Source organism: Nesoenas mayeri (genome assembly GCF_963082525.1).
Source record: "Nesoenas mayeri genome assembly, chromosome: 7".
NCBI classification, from domain to species: Eukaryota; Metazoa; Chordata; class Aves; order Columbiformes; family Columbidae; genus Nesoenas; species Nesoenas mayeri.
Window position 1 is genome coordinate 25,593,618 of NC_137551.1, and position 26,972 is coordinate 25,620,589.

The window sequence follows — 26,972 nt, forward strand, 5'->3', positions numbered from 1 at the left end:
TGGGGGCCTGTTGCTCCCAGCCCCACATGTTCCACACAGCTGGAGTGATGCCATCTGAATGGCCCCTCCCGATTTATTAAGATCTCAGCTTGGTAGCCGGTCCTTCAGCATCCTCGTAGGCCCTTCCAGGTGTGTAAACATCTGCAGACGGAGCACCAGCTGTGCTGGGAGGGAGGGAGCGTCTGAAGGAGCTGTTCACCCCGCACCCCACCGTGCGCAGGGACCCCGCAGCCCCGCCGCAAGCGGCACGCGTCCCGCGGGAGCGCGCGCGGCCCCCACGTGAGTGGTGACGCATCGATCGCGCGCAGGCGCGCTCCCGCCCACGCGGCTCCTCAGCGCCGTCCTCTGAGGCGCATGCGCAGAACCGAAGTAAACACTTCATTCCCCTCCCCGCGGCGGCGCTTCCCTACACAAAGCCTACAGCGCATGCGCCGCCCCCCTTCCCGCACCTGCGTGCTGTCCTGCTGCCGCCTCTCCCCTTCCCCGCTGCCTCTTGCGCATGCGCCGTGGGCACGCATCGGCTCTCCGCGCAGGCGCTTCGAGCAGCCGCGACCTCGTCCCTCCCCCCGCTGGCCTCCCGAGCAGGCGCAGTGCGCAGCCCTCGCGTTCCGCGCATGCGCCATGCCCGTCTCCCCCCCGCTCCGCCCGCCCGTTCCCTGAGGTGACTCCCTCTTCTCAGTCCCTTGTTCCCGCTCGAGCGGCGCGGTCCCGGCAGCGCGGCGGGGGGAGGCCGTTAGGCCGCGGCGGCCCGTGTCGTTCGTTTCCCGAGGAGGTAGCAGCTCCCCCGCCCCTGCCGCGGTCCCTGTTCGCGTTTCTGAGCGGGGCGGCTGAGGGCAGAGCGGCGCGGACCGGTTGGGGCCGGTTCCCCGCGCAGGCGCAGGGCCCCGTAAACAGGAAGCGGCGGCGGCCCAGAGCGGCGGAGACAAAGGGGTTGCGGAGAGGGGGCAGCAAGGACTCGGGTTGGCTCGGCTTGGCCCGGCCCAGCGAGCGGGGGTCCTGGCGGCGGGCGGCAGGATGGTGCAGAAGGATGGGCAGGCGGCGCTGGAGGAGCCCCAAGGCAGCCCCAACCCGGCTGGAGTGCCCGGTGCTCCCTTAGAGCCGCCGGGCGCCGCCGCGGGGCCGGTCCCAGGGGGCGAGGAAACCGACACTGAGACGGAGACCGCGCTGGGCTCCCGCCGCTTCCTCTGCGGCGTCGTGGAAGGTAAGGGCTCTGGGAGCGGTGTCCGATATCCCTGGGAGACGAGGGGTGTGGGAGGGGGCGCGGGAGGTGTTTGGGAGAGCGGTATCCACGGGAGACCGCGGCGGGACCGGTCCCAGCTGGCGCTGCTGTTCCCCGTCTCCTCTCCCGACCTATTACGATGCCCGGAGGAGCCCGCTCTGCGAGGAGGGCGGTGCGCGGTTCTTGGCCGGGGCTCCCTCCGCTGGAGAGGCTTTGGGGCGGGGAGGAGCCGCGGCTCTCGGGCGGGGCTGCGGCCCCTGGGGCTTGTGCTGGAAGCTGCTGGCGAGCAGGAAGCGCCCTTTAATGGCAGCTGTTCGGCGGGGTGAGGCCCCCAGCGGGCTGATGATTCCTAATGAAGGCTGAGGCAGTGCTGTGGTTCCCTTGCTAGTACGTGTCTAAAGGAGGAGGTAGGAGAGAAACAGAAGAGCTGCTGTGCGATTATCCCAGCTGTACATGCTCCTCCTGAGTGCCAGAGGCTCAGCTTCAGTTTCCTGGATAGGGAATAGGTGATTCTGTAAACATCTGTTCTGGAATTAATATTAAATGCTCCCTGTTCTCTAAAGTGTTGTAGCTTACCATTTTAATTGCGCTGTAGAACAGTGCTCTTCTGTCTTTTGGCATAATTGTACCATTAAAAGGTTTAAGTTGTTGCAGAAGCTGCAGAATAAACAGACTCTTTTTGCATTCCTCAGTAACTACAGAATTTATCTGTGTTTCTGACAGGTCAGTTAAAGTATGTGGTTGAAAACTACCAAGAAAATTTGTTTATTTCCAACATAATAGAAAACCTGGATTAATTTTAAATTCCCATGGGCTACTATTATTTCGGTACCTATAATGAATCTACAGCAGGAGAACAAAATTATTAACAGATGGAATGGGGAGTGAAACAGGCAGTTTATCAAAGTCAGTATCTGCCTTCCTTGCAGAATGCCTTTTGTTCATATCTTGAAAAGACCATTTGGCTCCTGTAAATGTCACCGTGTGAAGTGAACTAGGCCTGGTTAATACCTTTATTGTTTTAGCACTTACTAGGAGAGAGAGAACTTTTTTTGTTAATAGACTTAATTCTCTGAAGATAGGTACTAAGCGTAAGGCTTTGGAGGCAGATAACAGTGAAGAGAAATACAGATCCTCACAGCATGTTTTATCATGTTTCTGCCAATATACCTTGACCATGGATCGTCTGTTTATCAATGTTATATCAGAACCATGGTATATACCATAACAATTTTTCTTGTCATCTTAGTCACATTGTTGATCTCCTCTGCATTTGTTTTGGCGCAGGTGTTCTTGACTGTGCTGTGCATAAAACAAAGCAAGAAAATGGCCTCTGCCCAGTGAAGCAGTCTAACACTAGTTAGGAGTTACCAGTCTAACATTAGTATGTGTACAGGGAAAAAAAAGGAATGGGGAAGAGTTTAAAAATAAACAAAAAAAGCCACACCAAACAAAACAAAAAACAACTAGAAAAACCCTTTTGTGGCGAATGAGGTAAATGGTAGTGGATAAAAACACCTGTCTCTTTAGTGACTCAAGAGAATTATAGGGTAAGAGAAAAACAGAGATTAACTTCAGAAGTGTAGATAAATACTTCAACATAGTGCAACGGTTAACACAGACTAGAGGTATGTTGAGATTAAAGCAATGACAGGGAGAGTTTATCTTTTGTAGGAAAGGGAAGGGGAAATGATCCACATAGTGGGTGTGCACTCTAAGAGTGTGAAAAGCTTGTGACAGATATAAAATGCACTGTTTTGAGGAGTAATAAGATGGAAGAGAGTACTGGATGCAAAACTCTGGTTCTCTGCCTCCAGGTTATTCTGACTTTGAGTGATGTAGAGTGTGGTAACTGGGATGAGGTATTTGGCATGATCTGTTGATTTTTATATTAACCTGACTCAGTCTTGAGGGAGTAATACAAAACCAAATCGATTTTTAGTTGAACAGAAAGATCCAAGAGTTGTTCATCAGCTGACAACACTAGTAATCTAAGGATTGTGGTGACAGATGGAACAGTATCGCTTTGGATTAGCATGTTCTTTTCAATCTTATTTAATTAGTCTTTGTTATCCGATTTTCATGGTTTTTTTTTTTTTTATAGTGGGCCCCTGCTCTGCTTTAGTCTAGTAGGTCTGAAACAGCAGTTTCACAGGTAAAGTAGAAGTGTTGTGAATGAGTTATGAGACATAAGATACCACAGTAACTCAGTCCTTTTATGGCTTCTTGAGCTTCCTCAGCATTGGTCAGAATTGGGCAGCTCTAGTGAAAATGAGGTATTTGTTCCGGGTGAAATAATCTGGGAGGTTTTCATGCCTTGCAACTGCTCTCTTGTTTGTTCCTCTGTTTAAGTGTCCTCAACTTGTCACTTTGCAGTTTGTGAGGAGCAGTAGTTACTCAGCTTTACCACTTCGTGGTGCCAGTTAGTCTAAATTGAGAGACTAATTCTTAGAACTTGATCCTGGTTTAAGCTTAAAAGAACATTGTTCACTTAGCAGGTGACTTTAGTACTTGTTAAAATAAAACTAATGCAACAGAAGCATTTTCTATGAGTTTTGAAAGGCCATAGGAGGGTGGTTTTGACCTCTGTGAGACCAAACATTTATAGATTTACAATGGTGAATAGTTCTGGAAATGAAGATATTGTCTACCTTTTGAACTGATGGTCTATGGGGACTTCTGAGCTTTCTGTATGAGGAGCATCATTCATCATTGAGTGGCCATGCTGTTTGAAAATAAGACCTTATTAAATTTCAGTGTTATTTTAAGCTGAAGCTTTGTTTTGAAGTGCCCACTTGTGATTCAACTGTTCGCACATACGTCTAAGTGAATTTACTTTACTGAGTGCATTGAGACTGCTTTTTAAGGTATTATGTTTCTAGAATGGAAGGATTAGATTTAAAACCAGAACAGTTACAATTTCTGTGGAATTCCATGACTTTGAATATATACTATTCTAAAATCACTTGTGTAGATGCTTTTATATGATTATTCAAAGGCATGGTCTTAGCTTGTGAAGATGTAGGAATGGTAAAGAAAGATATCAACTTGCAAGTTAATTTTGTCAAGGAGCCAATTAAGCTGAATAAAAGCAATGAAATCCTAAGTGTTTTGTTAACTCACTTGTACACTTTTTTTTATTACACATCATCTACCTCAGTATGTATTTATATACTCCGTGTATTTAGCTTTCTAGTCTGTACCATCAGTTATGCATTTTTGAGCTGGTAAATATTTTCAAGTGTCTTCAGTGTTCACATTGCAATCAAATCTACTTTGTAGGTGTCTGGAGTGATAGTTTAATTAGGTTATGACTGTTCAGTCTGCTCTTATAATAATGCTGACTTTTCAAGGACACGTGATCAGGAATACAGTTTAGATTCTGAAAATATATTGCTTCAGTGGCCAAAATTATAATACCTTAAATCAGAGGTTTCAAACTCAATTTTTCCGGGGGCCACATCAGTCTCACAGTTGCCTTCAAAGGGCCGAATGTAATATTAGGACTGTATAAATGTAGAAGTAGTTACATTTATACAGTCCTAAAATTACATTCAGCCCTTTGAAGGCAACCATGAGGCTGTAGCCTGCGGTTAAAATTTTGACACCCCTGCCTTAGATCAAAAGAAATGAAATAACCTAAACTGATCTAAATTTAAAATCCAGTTATAACTTATTATACTCCTAATGCTGTCTAGCTAGGTTTCCCCTCGCCTCCCCTCTTTGGAAACTTTTTTAATGAGTGCAGCAGAAGAGGAAGAAAACAGTGGGTTGTAATACAATGTTTCATGGAGCAGGCAGAATCCAACATCTAACTGGATAATTTTAATCTTGTTTCCTGTAGGATTTTATGGAAGACCTTGGGTTATGGAGCAGAGAAAAGAACTTTTTAGAAGGCAAGTCATGCTTCTTCTTACTGCAGCACATTCCATCACAATATAATCATAATCTTATACTTAAGCCTGAAAAGAATTATTGTTCTAACCTAGAGGAACTTTTTGCCTCATGTCACTATTCTTGGGGGCTCATATTCACATTTCCATCTTGCCTAAACTGAATTTATGCAATGTCAGTTGCATGTAAAGTTATTATGACTTAGTAGTTTAAAACAATGTTCAATGAGGAAAAAAAATAATTAGATCAAGTAAAAGAATTAGAATTAGATCAAGTAAAATGTAGAATTCCTGAATTTGTAGGCTATTCTCCCAATTAAGGCTTTTTTGTTATGTTCATAGACTTCAAAAGTGGGGACTAAACACATACCTGTATGCTCCAAAGGATGACTACAAGCACAGGATGTTCTGGCGAGAAATGTACTCTGTGGAGGAAGCAGGTAATTGCCTTTATTTCTCCTCTGTGTTTTCTATAAATAGACACTTGGGTGAATTGGTCTTTGCTACCTATGCTTGTATGTGTTTAATCACAGTAGCAATTTCCAAAGGTGAGTAGGGAGCTGTTCATGCAGATGTATTTAGTGGAGCTTTGGTGAAAGCATGGATTTACTTCTTCTAACTATAACTCTATGACTGATTTCTAAAACTGCTTTTAATGCTTTAACTTATGAGATTTACTTTTTTCCTAGGGAAGGTTGCTTAGAACTATTCCTCTGGCTCTTGAACATCTGGGCCATATTTTGAAGTGGTAATTATTTGCTTCAGGAAAGGAAAAAAAGATTGATGAGCTAATAACATGCTCATTTGTGTGATTCATTAAGTGTTTGTCTCAATGAAGAGTGACAGTACCAGTCAGAAAAGTGGCTTCTGACTGTTTATTCAGAACATAAAGATCTTTTAAAACTGGTGTAAGGCTTTTTATCCACCTCTGGTATTTGTGGAATCTACAGTGTTTTATTAGCCTGTGGGGATTACCATTTTCCTTGGGTGAGGGGAAGAATGATACTTGCTTGAAATTAAATAATCCTTCTTGGAGACCACTTTGAATCACTGCAGAAGTATAATCGGAAGGATACTGGAAGATAACTGCCAATAATGACAAAGATTGTTAATTAATTATTCTAAAAAATAATTTTCTTTATTAATTGTATGGATTATTCAATTTGAAGTTTGGTTCTTAAAGCATCTACTTTTGCACAATAATGTTAAAAAATCCCTTTTTGATGGCCCCTGAGCTTCAGTCATATGAATAATATGTGAATCAGTGTCATGCAGTGTATTACTACATTGAATCATATCTTCGTATGTGTGATAAAAATTGAAAAAGTGAATAATGATTCTAGAGCTGTTAGTGTGCATATTGAAAAAACAGCCTACATCCACATTTGTCTTACAACATTGAGATAGAGAATTTTTTTAAATCTTTAACAAATTTTAACATGGAAAATAACGGTGCAAGGACAGTTGGTGTATTCATTTTGGCATAACTTCTGACAACTCTTCCAAACAGTTTGGTGCTCTTTGCTATGTTAATTTTTAAAAAATCCAGATTTTTTTTTTTATTATTATTCTGGTAGCAGAGGCATCTGTATTTTATAATTTATTTATAATTATGTCTGAGATTTTAATTGTTGAATTCTTCTGAAATATTTGAATTTGATTTCCAGAGCAGCTAATGACTCTAATATCAGCTGCACGAGAGCATGAAATAGAATTCATCTATGCAATCTCTCCTGGACTTGACATCACTTTCTCCAATCCTAAAGAGGTATCCACATTGAAACGCAAGCTGGACCAGGTGAGTGTGACACAAGCTCACCACAGTTGCGGTGTTACTTGATTTGAAAATGTTGGTACCCTGCTCACTCTTGCGGATTTTCACAAGCTTCTTTAATGTTTTCAGCCCTAGTGTTTGGATGCCTCTGAACAATCCCAGTGGCTGTTTTCAGGTTGCATTGCACAAGTGGCCAGTGATCATCTGTATTAAAAATAAGTCTTGTTTTGGGTTCTGAAGACTGTTCTTGGGAGCTTGTCTTCAGAGTAATTTAGGCCTTGAAGCCAGGATTAATTTCTGAAGCAAGAACTTGTCCACAATAAACACCTTCAAAGACGGACATACACATCTTCTTTGTTCTCATAATTGACTTCTCTTTTTTGTCCAAAAGCTGATACAGGGTTAGCTTTTTTCCAGGTATCTGTCCAGTGAGATCAGCTTTGGATTGCTAAAACTCAAACAGATTGCAGATCTTTGAGAAAAGCAGACCAGTGGGTCAGAGATAGGCATGCATTGTGAATAGATACCAAAGACTGGCTTGCCTCACGTACCTTCTCTCCCCCATTGCTGTAGCTTTTCCTTTTAAAAATTCTACAGTTTGATTTTTAAATAAGAAAAATAATTTAAAAAATTAAACCTTTTGCTCTTGTATCTTGTATTAGGTCTCCCAGTTTGGCTGCAGATCTTTTGCGCTGCTGTTCGATGATATTGATCACAATATGTGTGCAGCAGACAAAGAAGTTTTCAGCTCCTTTGCTCATGCTCAGGTCTCAATCACAAATGAAATTTATCAATATCTAGGAGAACCAGACACATTCCTTTTCTGTCCTACAGGTAAAATGAGATTAATAATTTTGTTTAGCCTTAAAGGAGGGGCCCTATTATCTTATTGGTTGAAAAGCTGGTTTAATATTTAATCACTTCTCTAAGGAGTATTTTGGGGTTCTTTGAAGAAACTGACTTATAAGGAAATGTTCAAGTAATCCAAATCTATGCAGATGTTTTGCCAAATCTACACATCTGTGAAAGGCCAAGCAAACAAGGCCGCTTGATAGAATGGTTCAAGAAGTTTGAACTGAAAGTTAGGTTAAAGAAAGACTTCTGTCTGTCTTGTACCAATATCTTGTTGCTTCTTCATCTGGCTAGGTGTTAGTTTCTTAAAATTTTCTCAAAGTAGAGATGCAGTGCAGTCTGTGCTTACTTCTGTCATTGGTGCTTGTTTTTAATAAGGTTACCCACTTACTAGTCACTGAGTTGATTTATTTATTTATTTTAAAATATAAGGTTATTTGCTCTCAGGTCCAGTCATTGCTTTTTTAAATTGCAAGCTTCCTCTCATACCTGTAAGAATATTGTAAGGGAGAGAATCACTATGTTTGGTGATTCTTGCAAGGAAAATTAAATTCAGTAGCAATGTTATAATTGATAAGATGTTTATCACCTTACACTATAAAAGTTTGATTCTGTTGCATACCTCCTCTTTAACTTCAAAGAGACTTATGTTCTGGTGTTAATATTTTTAGGTATTTGCACTTCATAATCAGTCTTAGGGTTTCTAATTCTGTTGCATATTTTCTGCTGCAACCTGCCTTTCTATTTACGGACTTCGTTAGCTTTTTCCTAGTTTTGATGTTTGAGCAGTTTTAAATAAATTCTCTACCCTTCCTTTTGTCATTTTTATTTAAACTTTAGATTTTGGGGCCTTTCTTTATTAATTTTCTAGATGTTTCTCTTCTCAAATGGTAGTAGTTTCTCAATGTGTTTGTGGGACAGTTGGGTATGTTGTCACATGTGTATCCATCTACTAACAGTGACATCTTTTTGTGTACAGAGTACTGTGGAACTTTCTGTTATCCAAATGTTGCCCAGTCACCATATCTACGAACTGTAGGAGAAAAGCTGCTCCCTGGCATTGAGGTGTTATGGACAGGTAAAAATTGTTTGGTTTGTGCTTGCTTTTTTTTTTCCTGTTGGTGTTAAAAGTGATTTCTTATAAGTATTTAGTAAAATTAACTGTCCAACTACTTGGGCAGTAAATCTTCAAGTATATGCAAAGCTCTCCGATTATCCTGTTTTCCTCTTAGGTCCAAAAGTTGTATCCAAAGACATTCCAGTAGAGTCCATAGAAGAAGTTTCTAAGATCATCAGGAGAGCACCAGTTATCTGGGATAACATTCATGCTAATGATTATGATCAAAAGAGACTTTTTCTTGGGCCTTACAAAGGCCGGTCAACTGAGCTCATCCCTCGACTAAAGGGAGTTCTGACCAATCCCAACTGCGAGTTTGAAGCCAATTATGTTGCTATTCACACGCTTGCAACCTGGTACAAGTCCAATATGAATGGAGTGAGAAAAGATGTGGTGATGAGTAAGTATGTGTAACTGTTTGCTAGTATCTACACTTAACTGTATAAGTCATACTGCCTTTTAACTTTATTTCTTTAAATGGTTCTAGTCGTTCCTTACCAACTTTTTCTTTCAAAGATCACCTAGCATTTTCTATCCCATAAGCAAATGGCAGTTGCCTGAAAGATAATGGGCACTTATTCTTTTATTGACTTCCTGGGAAGTATCTGTAGCACATGCTATCAGAGAATCTCTTAAGTCTTGAGAGGTATCTGTGGTTGTATGAAAAGCTCTCTCAGCAAATAATTTTAATGCTCAAATTTGACTTAAGGGTCCATGGATTTGATTGCATTGGAATAGAAGCAGTTCAGATCAAAAGAGAAACACTGAATGCCGGAATGTCTAGTTTCTGCATGCTGTTTCTGTGTTGACATTGATGGTGACCATAACATTCCATTTTGTCTAATTGCGATGTAATGCTTTGTCCTTCTTTGTGAAGTAAGGCTGTTGAATGCCTTGTAGAACATGACTTTTTCTTATAAATGAAACTTGCATTGTAACTTTTTAAAATTTGTCTCTGTAGCTGATACTGAAGACAGTACAGTTTCTATCCAGATTAAATTGGAAAATGAGGGGAGTGATGAAGATATTGAAACAGATGTTCTCTACAGCCCACAAATGGCCCTGAAGTTGGCCTTAACAGAATGGTTGCAGGAATTCGGAGTACCTCAGCAATACAGCAGTAAGTTTGGTTTGGTATTGTTCTGGGATTGGTAGAAAACTGGGCTTAAATGTCCACTTCTTGCATTTAGATTATTTTATAGGTCATGGCAATTTGCCTACTTTTCAATTGGAAGTATTTTCTGCCTTACTAATTGGAAGAACCTTAATAAAGAGGAATGCTTGTCATTCTGCAGTGTGCCTGTAGTGTCCTGACTGATCAGCAGCAGCCTTCACATATGATCCTTTGGCACTTGATACAAGACAGGAAAGAGTCTGGATCTTGTTAGTCCCAGTTGTTACTAGACTTCTATGGGACCTGAGAGAATAGGACGAATAGTCTTTTTTTGAAATAGGTGTTCGATTACTGTAAACATTAGTTCTGCCCTGGAAGAGTCCATGATCTTCCAGTTGCTTTATTTTTCTGAGTTTCTGTCTACAGTAACCAGCTGGGTTCCTTCAAGCATTATATGCCTTTTTTGTAGTAATGGGAGCTTGGGATCTGAGGTGAAATCTACTTTTCTCAAATGTGAGTTTGGGATGGTCAGAGTGCCCTTCTCTGATAACTGGTGGGAGAATCAAAGAACCTCTTCTCCTCCTAGCTCTGCTCTTATACAGCTATTCTTTTGAACTGCTGTAGGATTTCAGATCTTTCTAAAACTCAGCTACAGCAAAAACATTGAGTGAGGAGTCGTAATTAAGGTGTCATCTTCCTCTATTTTCACAGAATAGTTTAGATTGGAAGGGACCTCTTGAAATCTACTAGGCTAACCACCTTGCTCAAGCAGGGTGAGTTTAGAGAGCAGGTTGCCCGTGTCCAGTCAAGTTTTTAATATCTCGGTGTTCCCTGGGTTAAAGACATTTTTGTAATGGAAATATTTAAGAATCAGTCCTTTTATTTTGAAGTGTGCTCTATATCCAAGTAAAGCTTTAACAAGTCAGTCGATGCAGAGGAAAAAAGTTAACTTTGATAACTTTTCTGATGGTGTAGTCAGAAATGCTGCTGGCAGCACATAAATATTAACTAATTTTCTGAACTTTTTCCCCATCCTATGTTTGCTTATCAGTCACATAGTGGGGAAAATTTGCCAGAAGACAAGAAATTACAATGACAAAAGTGAACAGGCGAAAAGGAAGCTGCACTGATCAGGTGCCGTGGCAACAGAATAATCTGTGATATGCAGAAGTTGCTGATTTGAATGTTAGTTGGCAGATATTAAAAACTTTTAACTTGTTTCTTCTTATTCTCAGGTAGGCAAGTGGCCCACAGTGGTGCTAAAACTACTGTAGGGGATGTAGGGCCTCTGGTGGCACCATCCTCTTTAAATGCAGCAACTGTGGTTACCACAGTTTACCAGGAACCCATCATGAGTCAGGGGGCAGCGCTGAGCAGTGAGTCACCAGCCTTGATCAAGGAAGAAGAGAAGAAACAATCTGATGAGGAACCAATGGACATGGTGGTGGAGAAACAAGAGGACACAGACAAGAATGCCAATCAAATACTGACAGATATTGCCGAAGCCAAGATGGCAGAGGAGTTGAAGCCAATGGATACCGATAAGGAAAGCATAGCTGAATCAAAGTCCCCAGAGATGTCTATGCAGGAAGACTCTGGTAGTGACATCGCCCCTATGCAGACTGATGAGCAAATTAACAAAGAACAGTTTGTGCCTGGGCCAAGCGAAAAACCTCTCTACACTGTAGAGCCTGTGACATTAGAGGACTTGCAGCTTCTTGCTGACTTGTTTTACCTTCCTTATGAACATGGGCCCAAAGGTGCACAAATGTTGAGAGAATTCCAGTGGCTTAGAGCAAATAGCAGTGTTGTCAGTGTGAATTGCAAAGGAAAGGATGCTGAAAAAGTGAGTGTATCTTGTTTCTCTCCTTTTAAATCAAAATTCTGAGCAATGTTATCTGATGCTGGTAATAGAGATTGGTGTTCCACTTCCTAAAAGCTGAAGAATAGCGTATAACTGACTGCAGATCCCAGTCACTTTAATTCCTCCAGCGCAATCTACTGTTTTAAGCCCTGTTGTGCCATATAGCTATGAAGGCAGTCTGGTGTCTGCATTTGACCAGTGATTCCTGTCCTGGCTCCACTTCATAGAGAATACTTGTGAATCATGTGTGGTGTGGTAGACCATGCTGCTAAAATGAAGTCATAAACCGTATGGTCTTCCTCCATATTTAGACTACCTCTCCTCCCTAGAAGGCTGTGTTTGATCTTGTGGATTTTTTGCTTCCATTTGTAGATAGAAGAATGGCGTAACCGAGCAGCCAAGTTTGAAGAGATGTGCAGTTTGGTGATGGGGATGTTCACTCGCCTCTCCAATTGTGCCAACAGGACAATCCTTTATGACATGTACTCCTACGTCTGGGATATCAAGAGTATTATGTCAATGGTGAAATCTTTTGTGCAGTGGTTAGGTAGGTGCATTGGGAGCCATTATAATCCCAGATAGTGTCGTCTTTTTCTTTTTTCTTTTTTATTCTTTTTTTTTCATTTTTAATTAGCCCACGGGGAAAAACAAAGTATTAGACAAATGTGTTTTCTTGGACATGGGGTCTGGTTTGACCCTGTTTAAAATGTTTTCCTGTCTCACTATTTGAAGCAATGCTTGTTGTGAATTTGCTTTGGTATTGTAAGTGAAGTCTGCTGGATGCTTAAGCTTGGAGACCTTGATTTTCTTCTTGGGCTAATGAAACTTGAATCTCAGCTGACACGTAAGTGTTGACTTTAACTTTTGACTGAATGCACACTGGACTATGCCATGTAACTCCTTGGACATCCTGGTGTATGATTGGAAATGACACTACGAAATGTGACGACATCAGCCATCTGCTGCTTGCTCTGTCTTGATAACATTATTGCTGTCTTCAACAGAACAATTGCAGAGGTGACCTTTCAATGGGCCTGGCCAAGAGGAAGCTGATCCTCCTAGCCCTGTGCGCATGCGAGCTTTAGCGTAAGGCTATTCTGGTGCAAAACAATATCCTTTAAGCACTTTCCAAATTGTTGAGATTTTTTTTTTTAAATTTTTTTGTAATGGGTGGAAACTGTGGAGCTCTCTAGACAGATTTAGTCTGAGACTTAAAGTGATCTCAAAACAGTTTTGTTTTGGTTGTGTTGTTTTTTTTTTTTTCCTGAAAGATTTTTAGAGGTTCTGAAGTTGGCAGATAGCACCAGCATGGCCTGGGTAATTCTAGTGACCTCATTTCACTTTCAGGTTTCAGTCCAACTGTAAGGAATATGCTGTGGACTTGCTTGATGTACACAGCAGGCAGCAAGGCTGATGGTCTCATGTCACACTTTTTGTAGCTGTCAAAAAGCTCACAGTGGTTAACCATTACACAACCTTGGTCTAGTCCTAGTGTTTGGATTCTTCAAATGATACTCTTAAACACTGGCAGATTTAAGCAGGAACAGAGAAGACCTGTTAAGTCATCAAGTCAGTCTGTGCTCAACAGCTTCCTATGTTTTCTGCTTATTAAATATCTGATCCCTATATGTATGGTTGATAAAAAAGGAGAGCTTTTAAGACTGCCTTCTGCAAAGTACAGAGAAGAAAACTAGCTTGGGAGAAAAACTCAGCAGCATTGTAGTATGTTAACTTCTCTGCCGTATGTTCTTTAAAAGCTTTAGTTCATGCATTAAGACCAATGTGACACAACTCCCCGGACTGTCTCTTCTTGCTGTATGTTGACCTTTAATTAGAAAGAAAGCCCTCTTTTTGGTAACTTACCTGTTTAAAACTCCAGGCCAAGGCTCTATAAAGACAATGGTGATTCTTGTGATCTCTAAACATTGAGGGCCCAACTTAAGACTGCATTTCAGAACTATCAAACTACCTACTGATTTCAGCTGAAACTGCCTTCAGTTTTCCTTGTCCCTGTAAGGTTGGGTTCAAGTCTTCCAATGCATCGAATGTTTGGAATAGTACCTGTTAGAAGCCAACTCGGTAAATATGGGCTCTGTTAACTTTGGCACTGTTCTGTACCAGTAACTGGTATTAGATAGTTGAAAAATTAATTTTAAGAGTTTCTGATAGTGTCATAGTCTTACGCTAACAGTGCTTCTGTGAGGGGGAATGCTTTTGTCTTCAGCTTGTATTTTATCACTAGTGTAAATACATATAGAGCAAAAGCCTTTGATAAAAGACATCATTGTATCAAGCTGAGTACATTACAAATCCAAACAAATTAGTTTTCACAATGGTGTGCTCAATGGTCCACTGAATGTTTACTTTCTTCACCTCTCCTCCCAAGTCCAGCTAGCATTCAGTCCCTTAAATTAGTGTGGCTGTACAGTACTATGGATTACTAATGACTTCTATTGTCTTCTTCCCCATTGTGTACAGATGGGAGAATCCTCAGCACAAGTTTCTACTGCTATTGGATGGACAGCGCCAGATGTTCACAGCGCGTCGTCATTAATTATTTAAAATGGAAAGGTTTTGTCTGTGAGGCAGCTCAGTTAGATTAGATGTGCAATAGGCATGACCTGAAGTCACATTTGCGCAGCGACTAAGGCATTAACAATGTTTTTCATTTATACAGCTCTTCATTCATGCAGCTCTTTACTGTAATAATTGGAAGTGCTAGTTAAGTTGTAGTCTCAAAGGACAGACAGATAATGTCTTCCAAGTTATTGACTAAACCTCCTTGTGAAGGGTATCTTTTTATGTGAGAATTGTAAAATGTGGGAGTAAACCAAATTCAAATTCTCATGTTTGGATCATTTCTGAAATTTAGCATACTTAGTGTAGTTTGCATTTAACATATATTCCTAAACTCTCATAAATGTCAAACTTGGCACACTTTGGGACTCTCTGACTAGCACAACATACTTGTCTGTACTGATCTGAGACTGTTACTTAAACAGGAGGTAGATTGCTGTCTACAAAAGGAAAAGAGTATTTGCGCTGCTCATCTTATCAGAAAATTAGGCCGGTAGTTTAAATCTCCACTCCAGATATGGTGCTTTTTTTTTTTTTTTTCTCCCCATCCCCTCCCTCTCCAGAGTTGTCATTTGTTTGTTAGTTGTTGAAGGCTGTGGTGTATTGCTGGCAAAACATTATTAAAACTCAAAGAGCTAATTGAAATCTTTCCTAAAGTAAGTGTAAAGCTGAGCACTTCAGTGGGCCTGCTGTGGCTGGTTGATCAGCAGGGACCCTGGTGCATCTGGTATGCTTGAGGAGGAAAAAAATCCAAGATGCTGAAAATCTAGTATTATCTGTGACTAACAGGATGTACTAGTTAATTTGTGAGTTAATTCCAGTTAACACTACTTAGCTTTTTAACATGTCAGCAGCATTGTGAAGGTACAGCCTGGTTTATATAAATTGGCATCGTTTCTTGCAAGAATACTGTTTCATACAACTGTCCTGGCTGCCTGGGCTGTTCCAGACTGTTTGCATATATTGCCAGTCCTAATTTTCTGACAAGATTAGAAACAATTATTACTAAAATGTGACTTCAGAAGGGTTCATTTTTTTCAAGAGGCTGTGATAATGGTATTTGTTTGATCTAAAATTTGCAAGAATACATATTGAGCCATGTAGCTTCCAAGATATCATCTTTTCATAGGTGAAATGGATGTTTCTGCCACAAATATAAAAAAAAAAAAAAAGTACAAAATGCCTGGGAAGCTTATGTGGTTGTGCATGCCACCATCCTTGTGCCATCTGGAATGAGGTGTGTTAGCTGAATCACCTCACCTGTTTTGAGACTAGTCTGTTACAGGTAATAAAAAATTTGGAATACTGCAATTAGTGTGTAAGCACAAAATCTTTATAAATCATACATTATTACAGCCCCTCCCCAAGCCCTGGATTCTAGCTCAGTTAGAGAGCTTTTTCCACAAGTGTGTATTAGCTTTTTGGACATGTTAGACACCCAGGAAATCCCCCTTCTCGTAACATTCTCCGCTTGGATCTGATCTCAACAGGGTGTCGTAGTCAATCTTCAGCACAGTTCTTAAGTGGAGACCAAGAACCCTGGGCCTTTAGAGGTGGTCTAGCAGGAGAGTTCCAGGTATCAATATGACTTCACAACTGAATGACATTTTCTTTGTTTTATGAGAAACCTTTTGTTGCACATCAGAGGTCTGGAAGGATTGGTCTGCCGAAGGCTTTCTGGTCCAAAGCCCATTAGTCTTACAGCTTGGTTTAAAATAATTTTCCTCCCCTTTCTACAGTAATTTCTCAAGGAGATGCTGCCTGTCCCACGCGCATGCGAAGCGCAGCGGCTTTAGTTGTACATTTCACATTGTTTCTTTGCAGGTCGCACAGCATTTTTATCTGCGCCCGCAATTGCACAATGCGCGCATGCTTGTCTGCCGATGGGAATTCCATGAGCAAAAGGGATAGTCATGCAAATTTTGATTCTTCTCTAAATAAACCTGTAATATGCTTTGTTGCAAAGGTTTCAATTGGCTAATATTCTTAAATTCTGTTTATGCCATGTTCAAATTTGTTCATGGATTTTTCAGGCGCTATACTTTTTCCCCCCTCACAGGTGCTCTGCGCGCAGCAAATTGAATCAGCGCATTGCTTTTGGGATAAAGCGTCTCCTCTGGCCAGTTAACCCTCTTCAGACCAAACCTTTCCTCCTGACATTCTATGTTCTTGTACAGAGACAGTGTAGATACAATTGGTAAAAAGTGTTTTAAAGCAGATAAGATTAATAGGCTCTTAATGTGCTGTTTCAATTGCATATTTTAAAACACCAATTGGATATTTTCTATTCAAATAAGGTCTTTGCATTTGTAAAGCATACCAACCCCACTTTCTACTGGGGTGCCTGTAAGTAGCAAATGTTAATTTGGGAGTCTGCAGTGCACACCCAAGAGTGATGCCTTTTGCTGTTCATATGGTCATATTAAGTATTTTGTTTTCACAGCGTTTGCTGCCTATTGATGGGGCAAATGACCTCTTTTTTCAACCACCTCCATTAACACCCACTTCCAAAGTGTACACCATACGACCCTACTTTCCTAAAGATGAGGTAACTGCTTTTGACTTGTTGCTGTTGTTAGTGGTGTATTTCCTTTTGTGGCAACACTGGTTACTGCTGGGTCCCTTTGTCCCCTTGTGAAACAGCTGTCCCACTGTCTTGCACAAGGGACAAACGCAAGCTCACAGGAAAACTGAGATTATGTGACTTGCTTGTAGTTCAACAATGTGCTGTGCAACAGTATGTGTACACCCTCGTCTTGATTGCCAGTCTCTCACCCCCCACCTTTTAAAATGTATGAGTGCCTTCTCTGTTTCAGAAAGGCAAGTTAAAGTTGTTCACTCCTGGAAAAGGAATTTTTGCAGTGGGAACATGAGCAATGGCTTAAACCTTGGGGAGAGCATGTATATCTGTTCACTCAGTAATTATTGGGATAACAGGTGGTATTTGCAGAGGTATATGGGCAGAACCTTGATATTATGTCTCAAAATGTAGTTGTAAAATGTGATATTTTAGCCATTCTTACTGGTTTAATTACAGTTGTAAACTTTTTGGTCTGGTTTTGAAATAATTGTTGCCAAGTCTGCTTCAGACAGTGTTTGATACTTAGAAACTAGGCATTTTATTTTAACCTTTATCAATTAGAGAGTTCCCTCCCCCCCCCCCCCTTTTTTTTTCTGAACAGATCCTAGTGTAGCTTTATTGATATTAGTTTAGCAAGAGGAATACTTGAAAATAATGTATCAACCAGTAGTTAACATTCTTTATGGATGTGGTTTAAACAATGTAAGGATTAATGTAGCTTGAACTTTGTAGCCACACTGACATGAAACATGTTTCCTTTGAAACGTGTTGAATATGCAGCGGCTCAGATGAATCAGGATTTTGAAGCCCGTCAGACAGGGCATGTCCTTTACAGGGCAAATGCAAAGCCTTTTAGGCCAAAAGTGTAACTTTTTCATATCTTTGAACAAGTGGCTGATACAAATTTACTCTTTAAAGAGCTTCGTCTGAAAGCCTTTTAACATGCAGAAAGTGGAGGTACCTTTTTCCTTCCCTATGGTTAAAATGTTGCGCTTGAACATTGGAGGTTTTGAAAAGGGACTTCAGAGGAGGGTATTGATCTTCACTCAGCATTTGGTAACTAAACCTGGGGATTAATCTTGTGTTGTTACAAGGTGCAGGAGGTTGACCTCCAGCCTTTACAGCCAATCAGCTTCATCACAGTGTTTTTGAGGAACAACTTTGTTACTTTTGGGGAGTGGAGGAAAATAGATCTTCTCTCATAGATGAGTACTCTGGTTCTGTGTAACTTGAATGCCTGTCAATTCTAGTTTACAGAGGAGCTGTTAACGAAATCTCTCTAAAACAAAGTTGTTAGCTTTTGATTGCAACCAATGGCTTGAGATTCTCTCTTCTTTCCTCTTAGGCCTCTGTATATAAGATCTGCAGAGAAATGTATGCTGATGGAGCTGATCAACCCTTCCATAGTTTACCAGATTTGATTGGAGACAAGTATGTATTGGAATGAATGACCTACAGAGGTGGTTCTGAAGGGTGAAGTCCTGACAATGTATTTAATTTGAACTTTTAAAAGTGTATGTGTGGGAAGAATGAAGAGAACATTTGATTAAAAAAAAAAAAAAAAAAAAAGAAACAAACAAAACCAAAACGCAACAAACCCTGCCCTCTGCAGGCCTCAGGAAATTGGCGTTTTGTTTATTTAAAGATACCATTGACGGTTATGTCTTAGTTTGTGCTCTAGTCACCTGTTGTGAGCTGTTAGAAAAAAGACTTAGCTGAAATGTTTGTTATGAGACCTGTGCATATGGTATTCTACTATTTCAGATTTTGTGGAAGTATGTAGTCTATAGTTACCCTTTGGTACTTTTTCCAACCTAGTGTAGTTTTCCAGGTAATTGAATTTTTGAGGACCAATATCCCAGTGGACTGCTTTGAATTTTTTCTAAAATACATATTATAGATTATCTGTACCAACTTTTAAAAAGAATAAGCAATGACAAGTGAGATGAAGTAAAAAAAAAAAAAAAAAGTACATTAAGTCCAAGCTGTAAAATGAGCTATTTTAAGGTTTGGGGTTTTCTTTGTCTTGAGTGTTTAATTTAGATAGAACTTTGTGAAGAGACTGCTCTGTGAGTGACAGGAAGGTAGTGAAGAAAAGATGTGTAACTGGTGTAAAAAATAACCGAAAGAGAAAATGGAAGAACAAGGAGATAATGGCAGCAGAGAAACTGAGGGCAAAAGGTGAAGGAAGTTTGTGTCTCTGAGGCAGAAGGGCAGTGTGTATGGAATTAAATTGTGGGATTCTGATGTGCAGGTTTTGCTCACAGCTGAATTTTGACAGCTGATCAATCTGTTAATTAATGCCTTGTATCAAATAAATCTGTGACTGGAGGACTCTGTCGCTTCTTTGGCTGACCCTAGAGTCTCCTCTTGTTGAAAGTGACCTTCTTTTGACTGAATTTGAACACTTCTTTCTGCAGGTTAGTAGGAGGTCTACTCACTCTCAGCCTGGATTACTGTTTTGTCTTGGAAGATGAGGATGGCATATGTGGCTATGCTTTGGGAACGGTTGATGTGACTCCTTTCATTAAAAAATGCAAAATGTCTTGGATCCCTTTCATGCAAGAAAAATATACCAAACCAAATAGTGACAAGGAGCTCTCTGAGGCAGAGGTTGGTATAATTCATGTGTTCAGAACTGTATGCTAAGTCTTTGTTTGAGGGATTGAAGGCACAGACTCTCAGAGCAGGTGAACCAAGTGACCCTTTATTTCCACAAGGCACTTACATTTATAGTTAGTAGCTGTTGTACACACGTTTAACTTTGTTTTAATTGGCTTATGGCAGCTGTTCACGCGCTTAAAGTTATCTTGTGATTGGTTTACTTAATCTTAGCCAAACTGCCAGAGCGCGTCTAACACATTGTAAATATCTTTTTTTGTACAAAAGCATTCTGGTTTCTCATTCTATTTTGGTCAAGGTCGTTCCAGTAGCTCAAGATGACTGTAAGATACTCCACATTTCTTTCCAAAGCAGGTCATTGTTTTGATATTACATTTTGAGCTTCTGTGTAGTTCAATTTTTGTGCCTTTCTGAAGTCTTCTGTGAGCACAGTATCTGACATCTTAAACAGTGACAGTAAAATTATTTACTGCCAGACAGATACAGCTGTGTGTTGTCATACAGCCATGAGGTGTACTTTAGTAGTAATCAATGCAGTACATGTAAGCCACCTTAATCTAGAGAAAACTACCTTTTGAAAATAAAGAATTGTTTCTGGAAAGAATAGTTACCATCTTTGCTTTGGTGCTTGAACACTTTCTGTGCAATTGTGCCTGCTACAGCTGTGATAAAGAAAAGCCTGGAGGAGGAGATGTGGTTCTGAGCTTGAAGTGGCTGAACAAGTTTGAAGTAGTAACTTTTAACAGAGACTCTTCCTGCAAGAGGTTGGGAGATGGCAGTTTATAGATTTGAGGGGATTGTATTTAAACTTGACCTGAAAAAAAAAAGTGAGAGTTGCTAGTATTGTGGTTCCTTGTGCCATGGAGTCCTGGTTTGGGTTGTTATGGTAGTTATATAAGAGAGGAAGTTACATGGCTTGTTTACTTGAGCCAGTGCTTCCTTAAAGATTTTAAAACTCAGTAACCAGCAGGGGGAATGACTTGAGTATATTTCAGATCTGGTTTTGTGTATTTCTGCATTACCTCACTCATTGTTCCATTCCTGTGAGTTGCATGAAATTAGCATCTGATGTCACATTCTTAAAGACTTTCCTGGATCATAGCAATAGTCTTTAGTGATCAACAACATCCTTTAGTGATCAACAAGGCTTATTTCAAGCTAGAGACAAATTTGCCTTTGTTGGGGCATGTAGCCTAAGATAATTGCATGGACAGGAAAGGTTCCAGGTTGCTGTGAACCAAAGAGCACATGTGGAAGGCATTGTGGCTTAACCCCAGCCAGCAACTAAGCACCACAAAGCTGCTTACTCCCCCCTGGTGGGATGAGATTGAGAATCAGAAGAGTAGAAGTGAGAAAACTCCTGGGTTGATATAAAGACAGCTTAATAAGCAAAGCAAAAGCTGTACACACAAGCAAAGCAAAACAAGGGATTAATTCACTGCTTCCCATTGGCAAGCAGGCGTTCAGCCATCTGCAGGTCAGCAAGGCTCCATCATGTGTAATGGTTACTTGGGAAGACAAACACCATAATTCTGTATGTCCCCACCTTCCTCCTCCTTCCCCCAGCTTTACATGTGGAGCATGATGTCTTGTGATGTGGAATATCCCTTTGGTCAGCTGTCCCAGCTGTGCCTCTTCCCAGTTTCTTGTGCACCCCCAGCCTACTTGCTGGTGGGGTGATGTGAGTGAGATGGCACAAAGTGTTGGTTATGAGTTGGCTTGTGGTTTTTCTCACTTGAAGTGTGGGTCGCTGAGAAGCCATACCAGGAGTCTTGCATTCCTACTTTGGCAGTCTGAGCAGCTTCTGTACCTTGCCTTTTTGTCTGGAGTATGGAGAGCAATTCAGCAGGGAAGGAACTAAGTGACCATGAGAGATGCTGTTGAAAAGCATGCTGGTTTAGAGGTACGCTATGAGCAAAGCAGCATCCCTTAATAAAGATGAATTAAAATGAAAAGCTGGATGATGATTAAATGTCTATTTCCCATATTCTTTTCAGAAAATAATGCTGAGCTTTCATGAAGAGCAAGAAGTATTACCAGAATCATTCCTTGCCAACTTCCCATCATTGATAAAGATTGATATCCACAAAAAAGTGACAGATCCAAGCGTGGCCAAAAGTATGATGGCCTGCCTGCTCTCTTCTCTAAAGGCTAATGGTAAGCTGCTTGCATTCAAAATTCCTTGTTTCCTAATTACATGTTAGTTCTAGGATGCATGGCAAATTCAGGATGGTTATATTATACCATGTTTGCATGTCAACCTGCCATAGTTGGCACTATAGATTTGGGTAAATAATTAGAAATGCTTTCAGATAGCTAACTTCTGCTGGCTTTGGCAAAGGTAGCTTTTCACTTTAGCTGTTATCCTGCAAATTAGAAAATAGAAAGAACTGAAGGAACAATTTGGTGGTGAGACCACACATTTTTACATTCTCAACAATGCACAAATGTTTGTATATCCCCTACTGGCTTTGGTAATGATACTTATTCTTAGGTGTGGCAGTGTGCACTGTTGGGTAATTACCAAAACCTTCAGTATGTGAAAGTACTTGGCTGTCTGCCTTACTGTGCACCTGAGGTTCACAGTTCGTTTGTGCAATTTGTTGCCCTCTTCTAGTGCTATTTTCTGAGCCAACATCAGAGTTTCAGGATGCTTTTATGTGAAATAAAAGGTGTGCAGAGGGCTCATTCAGATGGATGAGACATTGGCAATGTGCAGTCCCTTTAGGGGATGGTCAGCTATGTTGCCATAAATCTAGTCTCTTTTGGGGCAGTGTGCTCCATATGGAATTGGATCAGTGATTTCATTGGGTTTAAATGTTAAAATAGATGCGAACTCTACTAATGCTTGATGTCTGTGCTTTTTACAGTAACTCTTTTCTTACTGTGTTTTGTTTCTTTCTTCCTTCTTCAGGCTCCCGTGGGGCTTTTTGTGAAGTGAGACCAGATGATAAAAGAATCCTGGAATTTTACAGCAAGCTGGGTTGTTTTGAAATTGCTAAAATGGAAGGATTTCCAAAGGATGTTGTTATCCTTGGAAGAAGCCTGTGAAGTGCTTGACAGTGAACTGTTCCAGTACTGTAGTTCCCTAACAGCTGGGCAGGTAGTGGTGGGCATCTTCATATGGTCTAGCTGCACAAAGCCAGCAATAAGCCAGCTTGGTAGAAGGGGCTATGTGAAAATCACCCATCACACATTCAGACTGTAATTTTTTCTAAGAGGATAATGCTGCTGAAAACACTGTTTTAACAAAGAGAAACCTTGTCCTCTTCTGGTCCTGCGTGAAGTGCCAAGGAGTCTTGCATGGGCTAGAGCTTCTCAGAGGAATCCCTCTCAGTCGGCGCTGTGGTTGATGACAGTTTTCTGCGTTTACATGTCAACAGAAAAGTGATTTCTGGCAGAAGTGTCTATAAAGATGCAGGGTTTTTTTCTCTGTCATAGAGCAGGATGTGCAACTAGAAGTTGCAGAAGTGGGAGGGATTGCTTGTGTTAGTCAGCAAATTTAAAGATAAGTAGCTACAGTTCTATTTTTTACTATCTTTATGCTTGTTGATAAAGCAATGACCCATTGTCACTTCTAATGACCATTGGTTCAAGCTTTGTGCTTTGTTAGGGACAAATGTGCAGTGGTCTGTGGCAGAAGTCACTTAATGACAAACTTGTAAATTTCAGTGTATATAAACTTAGCTGTATGCTGACTAACTTTTTGTTTACCAGTTTTTGTAACTTTTTCTTTTGAAAAGTGAAATGGTATAGGGCCAAGATGGCACTTTTGAATAACCTAAAACCACAACGGAGAACAAATCTGTCCTCAGCACTGACCTTTCTTACTGTGCCTCCTATCCAGGGCTAGAAACTGACCATCTTGGGTAAGGGGAGTGGATCCCAAATGATCCTTCCTTCACACGGCAGTTTGTCACTGCTTGAGGTCCTCATCATTCTCCTGGGACTGAAACGGCAATTCACAGGGCGGTCTTCTGAACCTGTTAAATTTGGTAACATTTGCACAGGATTGTGGATGAAAGACGGTGAGAAGGAGAGAGCTGGCCCACAGCTGGGACTTGTCCTTGGAACAGTCACCATATTTCAGAGCCTGTTCGTACTAGTTTGATTAAATCAGGGTCTTAAAGTCCTGCACATTTTTATCAAATAACTTTTCTATAAGAAATGTCACAATAAGCACATTTTTACACATTATTTAAATGGTTACCTACTTTTAAATGTTCCAAGATGAATATTTTTACCCAAGTCTGACATGTTTGGCTATGGGATGGACTCAGTGTGGTATGGGATCTTGTAGTGAGGTAGTTGCATCATTTATGAAATTGGTATTTCACAGAAGTCCCGGTGTCCCAGATATGTAATTGGCCAACGGTATACACCTTGCAGTACCTTGCTTTTTTCACCTGCTGCCATCAACTCTCTTTATCTTCCTTTTTAATTTTCCTGGAGTTTTTTTCAGTGGTGTGCAAAGGAAGTTCAGTTCCTTTTACAAGCCTCCAGTTACACAGAGGAAGTTAGGCAACCTGTAGTAGATGGCATTAAGACTGCAGTAATGTGGTGTGCAACCTGTAAGGAGATGCTGTGTTTGGCCTTCTGGTGCAGTCACATGCAGGATTTTTTTTGTTAGTTTTGTTGGTTTATTTTTTTTTCTTTGCAGAATGTGAACAATTTTTTTAATGTGGTAACGAAGTATTTAAGTTGAAACAAGTTCATTTCATTTTTAGAGACAGGTACAGGGTTGTGCTATGGGATTTCATGTAAGTCAGAGCTGAATGCCACTAGTTTTTATACAGCTTTGAGTGCATGTTGAGTAGCAGATACCTTGGTTTATCAGGTGGGAGAGTTTTGTTTCTTCATGGATACCAGAGTCAATTTATTTTATCTGGATGCATAACATTACAGCATAGGATGCTTGTGGCCTTATTTCTTGGCTTTTAAGGAGTTGCCACATTTTCTCTTCCTATGACTTTATTATTATTACAGAAATTAATTGTGTAAGCCTATGGAATGTCGGGCCAATACCATCATTCTAGGATTGTAAAGTGATATGTTGACATATCTTTCATGGTTATGAATTTTCATTAAGGTTGGAATGCCACTTTCATTAATCTGTTTTTAGATCAACAGTATCTGTAGCAGAAAAAAAAGACCTGTAAAGCTGTATTTGAAGACCATGCAAGAAATAGAATAAAAATTGAGAAGTGAATGTAAATAAGAAATGTGTACTTTGTATATGAGGCTCCAGAATCAGAAGTGGTTCAGCAATGCATGTTACACCATGTGTGTTGGATGAGCTTGGGATCAGCTGGCAGAGAATCTTGTCTCTGGTTTTGGTGGTGTGTGTTACACGTGGTAGATAGTTACCTGTGCCTGTCTTTTTCAAAGACAGGTATTCAATGACCCTCCAGAAGTACTTGCCCCAGAGGTTTTTGGGGTGTCAGCAACCTTTTCTTGTTGGCCCTTTTGTGAGTAGTACCAGTTGAACTTTACCTGTTTGGTAAAAATTATTTCAAAGGTGGTCTCCAGTGTCTGGGAAGGTTAGTGTGAGCTGTATTACAGCAGTGCTCATTCACCCTCTTTTCTTTTCCTTGCCTTCTGCTGGATATAGAGGTTGCTGAAACTCAGGAGAGTCTGCCAACAGAAATAAGGTGAGGGATGATGGGACTCATGGATCATGTTGTGTTTAAGAGGCAAACATCACTCCAAAGACAAGCCTTAGTTGTACATCCACAAAATGTGACTTGTGAAGCTGAACATGAGAGACAGCTAAAGCAAGGAGCCTCCTGCTTGGGATGGCAGCCAAACAAAAATGCTGGGTCAGGTGCATTAAAAGCAGCTTTATCCTAAGGTCAGTTCACAAGAGTTCATCCACCTGCTGTAGAAAAGCATGGATTATGCAGTTTAAAAGCTATGTATTGTGGAGAACATGATAACATACAGACTAAGCAGGGAAATGAGCAGTCAAAAACTTTTCTCCTAATCCTGTGAACATGTGCTATGTTAAAATGATAGTTTTTCTTCACAAAATCATGTGTTGCATGTAGGCATATTTGTTTTCTTGAAGCCAGTTTCATGAAGGTATGGCAGAAATGGCAAAGTGACTTGCCCATGTCAAACATGTCTCAGCTGTTTTGGGCTCTGATGTTACACCAGGACCTCTTCCATTAGGGGAGCATGAAGCAGAGGTGGGGTCTCCTGCCTCCCTCGCTCCAGGGTGGTGACCACAGGTGGGTCTCATAGGTAACATGCTGCTGCCAGACAGATGGCTGCGGAGAGCAGCTACTGCAGAAGCGAACACATGCGCTTGTGCGACCATCGCTGAGTGAGTGCTTGCCTTCTTCTGGGGCCAGGTTCAGCTTTCCAGACCTCTTCAGTCATGTTTTTTTTGAACTGGTTCCAGCTGGAGCAGAGCAAATGACAGACTGGTGGAGGTCTCTGTGGTGGGAGCAGAGCCAGCTTCTGACTGAGAACATGGTGTGAGTCTTCATTAATGGGGTTTGGGTTAATTTAGCTGCTCCCTCTTCCACCCCTGCAGCGCAGACTAGGCTGCTTCCCCTTCTGCTTTGAAAGGCCAGTCCAGCCCTCTGCTCCCCAAGATAAATTTTAAAGCAGAATCTTGCCTTCTGCATTCAAAGGTTCATGTACCCCAGTCCCCCCTGTCAGATCATGTGCTGTCATCCTTGCCCACACTTAAAGGGACAGTGACGACATGATCCTTCCTTGCCTTGCCTTTGTCCCTGCTACCTTCCTTCCTATTTATGGTCTTCTTTATGACATTGGCCTTCAGCCTGTCCTGGCTCTATCTGTGTCCTGGAGCAAGCCTGGTGCCAATGAGAAGGCAATAGGTGGACAACCTATTGGGTCATTTTTCCAGTGTGCTGTTGACACAGCCGGCGGTGTGGTAAATGCATTGTTCTGCTGAACTGGCTTTGGCTGAGGGCCCAGAATGGGCAGGACTCCCAGCTGAAGGATCTGGTGGTGCCTTTCATCTTCTGGGTGGCTTTGGGGCCGTTCATCCTCACAATTTTAGACCCTTTCCACTCTTCCCTCTCTTGCTATCCCCCAGAAAAATCTTCTGACAGAAGAGGCTGGTTACTAGGAAGAGTCATTAGGATCCCGCTGGGCTAATAACCCTTCTGCTTTTAGTGCAAGTAAATAAAATACTATGAATATGACATTTCACTGGGTACTCCCCCTTACTGCACAGCTGCTACATCCAGTGGGCGCTTCTAGAAAAGGCCCCCTCGGCTTTCTTGATGCCAGCAGGGTCCCGCCCCGCTGGCTGCGGGACAGTGCTGCGGGCCTTTTGGTCCTGTCACCCGCAGCCAGGAGCGGGGGCGGGCCCGGGGCGGGGTG

The 26,972-nt window shown here is 41.3% G+C and overlaps 1 protein-coding gene across 3 annotated transcripts; it reads left to right on the plus strand.

Annotated features, from left to right (window-relative positions):
* Window positions 1-716: 716 nt before the first annotated feature.
* Window positions 717-26,668, plus strand: OGA (O-GlcNAcase). 3 transcript variants are annotated; one of them, XR_013922351.1, is made up of 17 exons: window positions 717-1,201; window positions 5,064-5,115; window positions 5,455-5,552; window positions 6,780-6,910; window positions 7,549-7,720; window positions 8,718-8,816; window positions 8,971-9,255; window positions 9,817-9,975; window positions 11,205-11,815; window positions 12,206-12,380; window positions 15,901-15,986; window positions 16,854-16,958; window positions 18,337-18,422; window positions 19,412-19,604; window positions 21,611-21,770; window positions 22,528-22,716; window positions 25,225-26,668. XR_013922351.1 is itself a non-coding variant. In XM_080347757.1 (16 exons), the coding sequence occupies exons 1-16, from the start codon at window positions 1,015-1,017 to the stop codon at window positions 22,662-22,664; spliced, it is 2,736 nt and encodes a 911-aa protein (XP_080203883.1). In that variant the 5' UTR covers window positions 717-1,014; the 3' UTR covers window positions 22,665-26,665. The 3 variants fall into 3 exon arrangements, 2 of the variants coding, with proteins under 2 accessions (XP_080203883.1, XP_080203884.1); XM_080347757.1 differs by having other exon boundaries at window positions 22,528-26,665; XM_080347758.1 differs by lacking the exon at window positions 717-1,201 and having other exon boundaries at window positions 5,091-5,115; window positions 6,785-6,910; window positions 22,528-26,666.
* The last annotated feature ends 304 nt before the right edge of the window (window positions 26,669-26,972 follow it).

What these genes read in the sequence shown, in the direction of transcription:
- OGA (XM_080347757.1), top strand. Translation starts at nt 1,015, where the DNA reads ATGGTGCAGAAGGATGGGCAGGCGGCGCTGGAGGAGCCCCAAGGCAGC. An exon ending in GTACTCTGTGGAGGAAGCAG is followed by an intron (nt 5,553 to 6,779) that starts GTAATTGCCTTT and finishes TTTGATTTCCAG; the next exon opens with AGCAGCTAATGACTCTAATA. An exon ending in CCTACTTTCCTAAAGATGAG is followed by an intron (nt 16,959 to 18,336) that starts GTAACTGCTTTT and finishes CTTTCCTCTTAG; the next exon opens with GCCTCTGTATATAAGATCTG.